This window comes from Nestor notabilis, unplaced genomic scaffold, assembly GCF_000696875.1.
Source record: "Nestor notabilis isolate BGI_N333 unplaced genomic scaffold, ASM69687v1 scaffold6675, whole genome shotgun sequence".
Taxonomy (NCBI): Eukaryota; Metazoa; Chordata; class Aves; order Psittaciformes; family Psittacidae; genus Nestor; species Nestor notabilis.
Window position 1 is genome coordinate 467 of NW_009927831.1, and position 9,957 is coordinate 10,423.

General features: G+C 48.9%; 1 protein-coding gene across 1 annotated transcript in view; it reads right to left on the bottom strand.

Annotated features, from left to right (window-relative positions):
- Nucleotides 1-601: 601 nt before the first annotated feature.
- The window catches only part of SYT6 (synaptotagmin VI), a gene marked incomplete at its 3' end in the record, with an annotated part of 29,239 nt that continues 19,883 nt past the window's right edge, over nucleotides 602-9,957 (bottom strand). Inside the window, exons 3-6 of the mRNA XM_010014238.1 lie at nucleotides 7,076-7,634; nucleotides 2,876-2,996; nucleotides 1,196-1,367; nucleotides 602-752 (exon numbers count right to left, since the gene is read on the bottom strand). Of these exons, the coding sequence (XP_010012540.1) occupies nucleotides 602-752; nucleotides 1,196-1,367; nucleotides 2,876-2,996; nucleotides 7,076-7,634 (1,003 nt within the window). The remainder of the gene's footprint in view (nucleotides 753-1,195; nucleotides 1,368-2,875; nucleotides 2,997-7,075; nucleotides 7,635-9,957) is intronic.

Below are 9,957 nucleotides of genomic sequence, written 5' to 3' on the forward strand. Positions count from 1 at the left end.
ATTTATGACCTAAATCAGGCAAAACCCCGAAGAGCTCTACAGGAGTGTGAGAAAATGGAGTGCAAGGAGAAAGAAAACGCTAGAGATGGTCAGAATGGTACCCAGGCATTTCAGCCCTATTTTGTCATCTGCGGCTGCATCAAGTGAATCTCTTTCTCTGGAGATGCTTAAAGCAATTACATTTGTTCTATTTATTCTCCCTCAAAGGCTTGGAGATGAGTCAACAGCAAGATCTTTTAGGAGGAGGAAATGGAAAGTTGAACGGGGCGATACCCCTGGGCAGTTGGTGCCGCAATCAAAGAGCGTTCTCCTCCTTTGTTGCTCCCAATCCCTAATTTAGGAACAAAAAGGAAAGAAAGAAAGAAAGAAAAAGCCACCACGGTAAGAGGCACGTCTGTGAGCACAGCCCCTTTCCTTCCTGCAGGCTCGAGGAGCTATTTCCAGACAATACAGAAATGTTTCCTGGAGTTCATTTCTGGTGAGAAAATTCCCTCAGCTCTTGTCAGGAAATCCCAGGTGAGAGCGGGAGCTCTCGGAGAGCCTTGCACCAGCTCACTCATGCACGGCTCATGCGTTAAAAGGGAAGAATAACTCCACATACCTCTTTGAAAGACTTCTTCACCTCCACTAATGGATGCCAGTGCGCAATGGGCTTGCGTGGGTACGCCAGCATCTCATTCCAGTGGTCTCTGCCCAGCCCTTCGGCATTGACCCCCACACGGCAAACCCCAATGATCTCGTTGTGACCCACTCTGAGGAGCAACAGAAAAGCAACAGGAGTGTCAGTCAGATCGGCTGTCCCCCAGCTGCGACTGCTGACCCTGCGTTGCTGGAGGGCCACAGGGCACGGTGCAGTGAAGACAGGCTGTGGGATCTGCACGGTGATGGTCAGATCCTGCTGCGGTCGGTGTGGGATGGTGGTTTGCAGGACAAGCAAATAGCGAAGGGGAACACAGTCTCGCTCAAGAAAATGCCATCACACAAAGGACCAGCTTTACCAGAGTTACTATTCTAGCAGGTAATTCTCCAGCACCATAAATATCAATGACACTTGAACAATAAATCACTAGACACAGATTGATGCTGCAGAGCCGTGCAGTCAAGGCCCTGATACTAAGGTAAATGGCTATTGAACAGGAAAACCTGCATCCAATGGGATGTTTTCCTCTCCAGCTCCCCAGAGCCTCCCACCTACCGATCGTAATCCATGACAGAGATGAGCAGACTGACTTGATCCATGTTCTCTGGGGGAATGTCAAAGATTATTGCTTCATTGTAAGTTGGATTAAGTGTGTTTTTCTTGATGGTGGTTTTCTTCTTTTTCAGTCTTCGCCCATCACAGAGCAAAGACACTTTGACGTATGGATCTGGGGAAGAAGAGATAGGAGAAGGCGTTCTGTTTATGGAGGTTGCTTTTGTTACCACCACCATGTAGAAACAGCATTATCAAAGGGTGACTGTAAGTCACCATGAGCAAAAGGCACCCCTCAAATGTGCATTTAGAAAAAGGGATGTCTGGGTATTGGCTGAATCCACCACTGCTTGTACTGGTGCGAGTGGCGATGGGAGGTCCAGGCCCCGGAGAACCAGCCATGCAGACTCCTTGGAAGGACAAATCAGCCACTTCCATCAGTTTTTCTGTGACAAGGGTCTGCAAGTGTAAGGAGGCCCCATCTCAAACCAAGAGCCAACATCCATCAGAAGATGATGATGGGCACTCAGGCATTTGAGCTTGCTTCAATTGCATGGCCACAGACAGCAAACCAGTGCTTTCACTACGCAAAACCAGAACTTGTCTAAATTTGCCTAAGAGAGCACAATATAATACAGCATTTTGACAATCCAAACTTTCCCAGGGATCCTTCCAGAACTATCCAATTGCTAACATTGTATAGCAGAGTTGCAGTAAGGGAAAAATTTAAAGCCCATTATCCCAATGTCAAAGAGCAGAAAAGGTATTAGAGCAGCTCTGCTTCACAAGCTTCCCACTGGCTGATGATGGCAGAATGCCCTTAAGTCACAAATAGCTCCTGTTTGCTGTAAGGGCTGCTCAGGCCATTTCAATGCATTTCAAGTACCAGTAAACGTGCAATGTATTCTGGCAGAAACACTGAACTGGCTGAATCTGAAGTCTCAATTCTCAGACATTTCAGATGGGATCAAGCTCTGACTGTGTAGAAACATCGAATGCAAAAGTCTCTTACCACATTGTTAGTGCTTTTTGTACAAGTCATCAATTAAATTCAAATACTGTGATGGTGATCTCTGGAAAAGAAATTGCTTTTTTATGTTGAAATCCAGCATTGGTGCATGCTGAAGTTGCAAGCAGACTCTTGGGAACTGAGAATGCAGACAGTCTTCAGGTGACTTTGATCCTAACGTTTGAGTACTGGTCACTGCGCAGGGGAAGGTATAGTCGTGCAGGATTTATCCATGGTCCTTTCCTAATCTTGGGGTGAAGTGACTGATTCTGGCTAAAGGGGTTATTTGATGGAGAATTCCCTACTCACATAGAACTGATAGGGTCAGGATCTGCAACAGAGCTGAAGCGCCCAACCCAAAAGGTGTATCAGAGCTTTGACCCTGCAAACCCTTCAGCGAGGATGGGAAACCTGCTGGCAGTCTCCTTGAACAATGTATCCCTGTATATAACCACCTTCCCTACAGTCGTGCCTTTGGGAATGGGATTTAAGGATAATTCTACTTTTAAACTTTCATTCATACTTAAATGAATGGACAAAGCTTTGTTGGGTGTTTGTGCCATGATACAGCCTTAGCATCAAGAGACGTATGCCCACCATCCACTGAGGCTACCTTGAGGGAGAAGGAAGAAGTGTGGATGCTATGGGGTTCTTCTCAGCCACCCAGCACCTACCTGAGTACCCAGTGATATCCATAGCTTTGAGATTCCTGCATTTAATGACTGTTAAGGTGAGGCGACCTGCAGTTGGCAAATAACACAGGGAAAACATGATCTCTCCCAGGTCCACGCTTTCCTTTAACAAAGCAGAGAACACACGATATTGGAAATGTGCAAGGACGAGCTCACTGCCTCCACCCACCACCGTGATGCTTCGGGCAGGATTCACGCAGCACTCGCGCTGCAACAGGCTTTGCTCTCTTCTGTCATTTTGATGTGTTTGACTCTTCACTACTGGGAAGTGCTTCCAGAGTATCCCGACACTATTTGGCAAAAATTAATATAGAAACAGGAGAAAAAATGTGTGTCCAGGTGTTACAGCTTTAAATCATAGCTAAGGATCATTTTCCACTGCCTCGGTGGAGTGTGTGCTTCCAATTGCAGCATCACAGCTAATGCTCTCCTCTTTTTCTCCTCCATTGCTTATGCAGGAGTAAAGTGAGATCTAACACCAAAGGAAGGTCATTAGGAAATCACATCACTCTCAGGTCTTGCTTGACTGTACAGCAGGTATCCTCCAGTGCCAAGTGTGTGACACTGACATCTGCTTCCTCAGATGGAGGAGTGGAATACAAACACGGTGAGACCACAGGAAGGTGAGACCTTGTACACTGCAACAAATGCAACAAGTGACTTTCTAGGACAATCTAGTAATAGGGGTTTATGGACTTTGCTGGTGCCCAACATATGACCAGAGAACTCAGACGTCTCTGAGCAACACAGTGATTTCTCTGAAGCTGAGCATGAATTACCAGCTACTTACAGACCGGGGGGTCAGAGCTTTAAAACAGACGAAAACTATGAAGGGCCCCATTTAGTGGCAATTGAGCTTTTAGACTGTGACCTGCTTGGGCCACCAACCCCCTTGAGATGCCTTCAAAGAGCAAAAAAGTGCAGTACGAGGCATGTGTGTGTTTGTGTGTAAGCAGGGAATTAACCAGCAGGTGGCGCTCAGGAACGTTTGGTAGTTTCTGGATTACGCAGACCCCCAGTACAATTTACTCTTTTCGTGCCCCGTAACACAACGTTTATACACCGCTCTTAGCACCTCTTGTACATACAGCCTTATTTACTACACCTCCTAAAAGCCCATTCCATCATTGCCTTACTCATGGGAATTCAGGGGAAAACATCAAAAACCCAACCCAGAAATACTCTTTAAGCTAGAAAGCAGGAACATCTGAAGTCAGCAGAAAGACTCCCAAACACCCCCCAAAAATGAATTAAAGGAAATTATCTTAATTTGTACATACAGATCCCACATCTGTAGAGCAAACAACCAGTCTATTTTTGGAAAGAGAGTGTTTGATTCATTTCAATGGCATATAATGATCTGCTGAAAAGAAATTGCAGCTCTTAGTAGTAGAGTGATGGAACTAGAAAGACAAGTAAATGCACTTAAAGCTTTGCTAAGTGTTAGGAGAATAGATCTCTTGATAGATGAGATTTGTGCCAAATTATTTCCTTCTCTGGTAAGGCAACGACGTGATATTTATTCCATGTGCAGAATACTGATGAACATCATAGAAAAGTCTTGGTTCTTGACAGGGCTTCACTTGACTAGAAACTGAATTAAGAATCTTCTCAAGCATAGAGTGCACTAAAGAAACAGCAGCAGCCGAGTGTTTTCTGGCCAGAACAAAGTGTGACGAGACTTGCAGCTAAATAAACCTTGTCTCCGAAAGCGCTATTTGCTGGTGAATAAGAACTTAACACTCTCACCCACTCGGGGTTCCTCCTCTGCTCCCTCGCTCTAAGGAGCCCACAGCATCCTAAACAGTTTGCCTTCCAACGTGACAAAATGATCTCAAGTCCCAGCCTCGCTGTCAGTAACCGCTAATGAAAGACGTGGAAGCATTTACTCAGTTATTATTCCTCTGCCTTTAGTACCTCTTGATGTGTCCGCCGGGAGGTGAATTTCTTGCTTCACAAAATATTACTAAAGACACCTTATGAAGGGACCAGGATCGTTTTCATCACACAAGAAATTGCTTTTAGAGCCCCTGCAGCTTCTCATTCGCAACTTCATTTCAGCTGCAGCATCTTGACTATAACGGGGGCTCCCGAGTCACGCTGCTGCCTGCGACTGCTGAGCACTCTGAAACCAGCTTTACCTCTGGTGTCCCTGCACCCAGCGCTGACCGGAGCCGTGGGCCTTGCTGCCTGGCTCCAATGTGGCCACTGTCAGAGGACAGGGAGCTGTGTTTGACAGAGCCTCCTTCATTCAGTGTCTGAGCACCCCGAAATAGAGCTGGAAGTGACAGTTTGCTTTTTAAAACCTGGCACTTGTTACCTTCAGAGGTGCTCGTCTCCACTGCAAAAAACCTGAAGAAATAACTCTGCGCTGAGGAGGCACTTTCCCAGCTTGAGGACTGGGATTGCACCTTTTCATAGAGCCACAGCCTGGTTTGGGTTGGGAAGGACCTTAAAGCTCCTCCAGCTCCAACCCCTGCCACGGGCAGGGACACCTTCCACTAGAGCAGGTTGCTCCAAGCCCCTGTGTCCAACCTGCCCTTGAACACTGCCAGGGATGGGGCAGCCACAGCTTCTCTGGGCACCCTGTGTTCACGTGTCTCCAGCTCCAGTCAGAAACTGCATCTACTGGTCCCCACCACAGACCTCACCGACATTAGACAAGAATTTAAAATACATATTCTGAAATGATGGTTAGAAAAAGCTGGTTTATTCTCAGAGAAACGAGCAGCTGAAGCTCACTGTGTGCTGGATGCTCTGAACACTGTTTCTGCAGCACAGTGCAGCAGCGCTTGGCATCCAGAGAACGCACTGGCTCTGTTCCTTCATCCATTCTTTGGTCTGTGTTGGTTTGGGAGGGACAAGGGCAGGAAACCTTGGACATAGATGTCAGCAGACAGCAGCCCTATATGGGACTGTGAGAGCACTCCCTGGACATCATCTCATCTCCTATTCCTCTCCTTGCACTGGGAGGACCTATTCAGAGTATAAAATGAACATAAATTGTTCTTTGACCTCATTGCATTAGGTTAAGAGATTTTTTTTTGCCACCATAAACACAGAAGAGTAAAACATGCCCTGTGGGTACATGATTTCCGTGCAGATTCTAGACACTGGGACATTTCCAACATTCATATCAGTCCTGCTTAGTGAATAATGGAAGCTCTCAATCAATACCCTCTGCAGATTTGAAACCAACAATGTTTCACTGATTCACAAGCTCTACACTCATCAATTCAATAGTTGAGTGCTAGCTATTTGAATAGCTTCTATCGTTGCCTAAGTGCGTCCCTATCTTCTAACCCACAAGATTGATCTAATGTATTATTACTCACCCAGAGCTTTCTTTGGGTATTATGAAAACTGTATTTACCCTTCTCATTTGTGATTAAACAGAAATGTCCTTGGGTATGTTAGAGCTGACTAAGATGTCCCAATATTGGCCCATTCCCAAAGAATGGCACAGGAAGAACGAGGGGACAGAGCCAAATGCGGCACTTGCCATTCCCGTGGGAGGTCTGCAAGGCTGTTGCACGATGCATCTTGGACATGCTGTTGGCTCTGCTCCTTTCACACCTTCTTTCTCCTCAGCAACCCTTCTGTTGGTGTCTCTCCCCCGGTTTGTGTCGGTTTTGTTTGGTTGGGTTTTTTCCCATTAAATTAATTTACTTCACTAGAAGAACATCCCAGCAAAACACAGAACACACCCAGGTTAAAAACCCCACAACCGGCTGCAGGGGGGTGGTTTCTGTGCTTTTCCTCTCGTCAGACCGAGCATCACCTTTTCCCAGTTCCATCCCTGCTCACAGGTCTTTCCCCCATCGGACTCCTCAGCGTTGCCACACTCTTTATATGCTCATTATGTAGCAAGGGAAGGCAAACGCCACGATTCCACCCCAGGGCACAGCACGGCCAGCCTGGCAGAGCTGAGACTCGGAGGCAGAGCACTTGCAAACAGGCAGATGCCCCCACAAGGCAACCACTTGTGTGATGCCCCTTGTTCCCAGCTGCCCTTTGCCAGGCGAACGATGTGCCAGATGCCTCTTTGCCAGTGTTTTTCCTTTCATTGCCATCCACTAAGCAAAAGAGACATGGCTGTTTGTGGACTGAAAGCCACGAGCTGTAAGTACCCTGCCACAGCACCACGCTGCTAAGGCATGATCCTCCGGAGCAGATACTCACCGTTGTCGCGTACTGGATGTCCTTCCAGATGGAAGTCTCCCGGGAAAGGTCTGAGGCCTCAAACAGGTTCTCCAGGATAACTTCTCCTATCATGTCGTGCCTGGAGAACCTGTCGAAGTCAAAGACACTCAGGTGGAGCTTCCTGCTCACCAGCTCCTCGTGGGGCACAGGGAAGTGGAAGGACTCATCGAAGGTGGGATTCAGAGTCTTCCTGTGCACTCGCGTCTGGAACTTGCGCTTTCTGTCAGGCAGGAGGTAGATCTTCACGTAGGGGTCGGAGCTGCCGCAGAAGTCTTTGGCTGGCAGGTCGAAGGCCCTGAGGATGCGGACACTCAGCGTCTCGGTCTCGTAGTCGTACTTGAGGGTGAAGTTGATTTTCCCACAGGTTTTTGCTGCCTCTTTTTTGGGGTCCTCAGAGTCAACAGATTTTTGCTTGTAGAGTTCAGGCTTAATGCGACCGATGCTGGTCGGCTGCTCAGCCACAGCCGGCGGGTCCATGCCGTAGTCCATGCTGGACACGTGCATCTGCCGAGGGAGGTGCCTTTTGAAGGAGATGTGCCTGCAGGAGGGACACAAAACAGCTCTGTGGCTTTCCAGGGGTGTTTCTCCCCTTTGCCTCTGCTCGCCAATGCTAACAAAGCCGGGAGAGCACGGAGCGCTGCTGCCTGCCGTACGGGAACCACGTGCGGTACGGCAGGGACCGCGGCGGGAACACCTCCAGCGCTCCCAGGAACCAGCCTGGCACACCTCGAACTTTCCAAGTATCTGCAACAAGGTGCATGTTTTCACCTGTTACATGAGTAACTGCAAACAGTTCAATATATGAGACCCAACAACTCCTTAACCAAGCCACAGGCAGTCCTCTGCGGAGACCCCCTTCCTCAGCCCTTACGCTTCCAAGAATCACAGAATCACAGAAAGTTACGTTTTATTCTATTCCAACAGACTCTTATCAGAAAAGGAGAGTGCCGTGGGTTAAGCCCACTGAACCCAGGACAGATAATTCTTGATGGGGACGAATGCAGAGCCTCATTTGGAAGCTGTCTCTTGCCTTGAGCTCCCCCTCAGCACAGGGAAACTGTATGTACCAAAGCTTTGTCTAAGCAAAGCATAAAAGCTTTCTGTGGGCTCGTGGCATTATTTCAGATGAGCTGGTATTTACAAGAGCAGTTGTACGGAGTCATTTAACCATACTAAGGAACTGTACAGCCAGAGCATTAGCCTCTGGTGGTACATGGTGCCTGGAGACCTCGCTTCTCCTTGGCAAGGTCCTCAAAGGCATTTTGGCCTGGGCTAAGCTGGGCTGTGAGTCAGAGGTCCCAGACCGCATCCCTGGGTCTGGCTGCCTGTCTGTGGTTCATGATGGGCTCTTTCACTTGAGAAAGTGGGTTTGAAACCTTCCCACGTACAACCAAGTCCCACTTTGTTTGTCCTGATTCAGACAGGTTGAGCTTTCTTCTCTTCCACTGGAAGCAGAGTGAGTTCGTGTATGACTGAGGAGCCACCAGCTGCCCCAAAGGCAGTGTAGCTAAATGAGAGTGTGTGGCACAGTTGCAGGAGGCACCGTGTCTGCTTTAACTCCAGCTTCTTCCAGCAGAAAGCTGTGACTGGGGCCTTATTAGTCCTGCAGTTCCACAGCCTGTTCTCTGAGCAGTGTCTGCCTGCACAGTCACACTCCCACATACAGCATGGGCCTGGCCAACAGAGCAAGCAGAAGTGCTGGGGGGCAGCCAGGAGCCTGCGATCACCCTTTCCTGTCCCACTTTCTCAGCCTTCTGTGTCAAGGAAAAGGCACTGTATCCCTCAGTGCTCCTGCCAAGTGTCCCAAGGTCTGTGCAGCCTTGTCCTGGCTTCTCCAGCGTGCTGCTGGCAGCTCTGTCCCTGGCTGAGATGGACCCGCACGGGCGCAGCTGGTTCTAGGCTTGTGCACCGAGTGATACGTCAGTTCTGCTGATCTAATTGTCGCTGCTGGGAGCCACAGCGATGAGGGGGAGCAGAGACGTCTAACTCAGCCTGACAGCACACACCACTGAGCACACCATCACTGAGATGTCAGCCTGACAGCACACCATCACTGAGCACACCATCACTGAGATGTCAGCCTGACAGCTCACCATCATTGAGCACACCAACACTGAGATGTCAGCCTGACAGCTCACCATCATTGAGCACACCATCACTGAGATGTCAGCCTGACAGCTCACCATCATTGAGCACACCATCACTGAGATGTCAGCCTGACAGCACACCATCACTGAGCACACCATCACTGAGATGTCAGCCTGACAGCACACCATCACTGAGCACACCATCACTGAGATGTCAGCCTGACAGCTCACCATCATTGAGCACACCAACACTGAGATGTCAGCCTGACAGCACACCATCACTGAGACTGAGCACACCATCACTGGGCACACCATCACTGAGACTTCAGCCTGCCTCTCATGTTCCAGCAAATCACAGCGGCCAAAGCGTTCCGACAGCTTGACACAATGAGGTCAGGTCACAGTAACAGGGATTGAATCCTGGGTGTTTTCAAAGGGACACCGTAGGCCAGTCTTAGCACCTTAATTGGTTAACAACAAGTAATCCAGCACGTAGGTGGGAGTGTTTTCTTTAACCACCCTGAAGGCATCCGACCCTCAGGCTCCATTAAACAGCCACCGCGAGGCGCAGCATCCCTGCAGAGCATCGCATCCCCGGCATTCAGCCAGAAGGCTCCAGGGACACCTTAGAGCAGCTCCAGTGCCTAAAGGGGCTCCAGGAAACCTGGAGAGGGGCTTTGGACCAGGGATGTAGGGACAGGACAAGGAGAATGACTTGAACCTGTCAGAGGGGAGATTGAGATGAGCTCTTGGGCAGAAGCTCTTCCCTGTGAG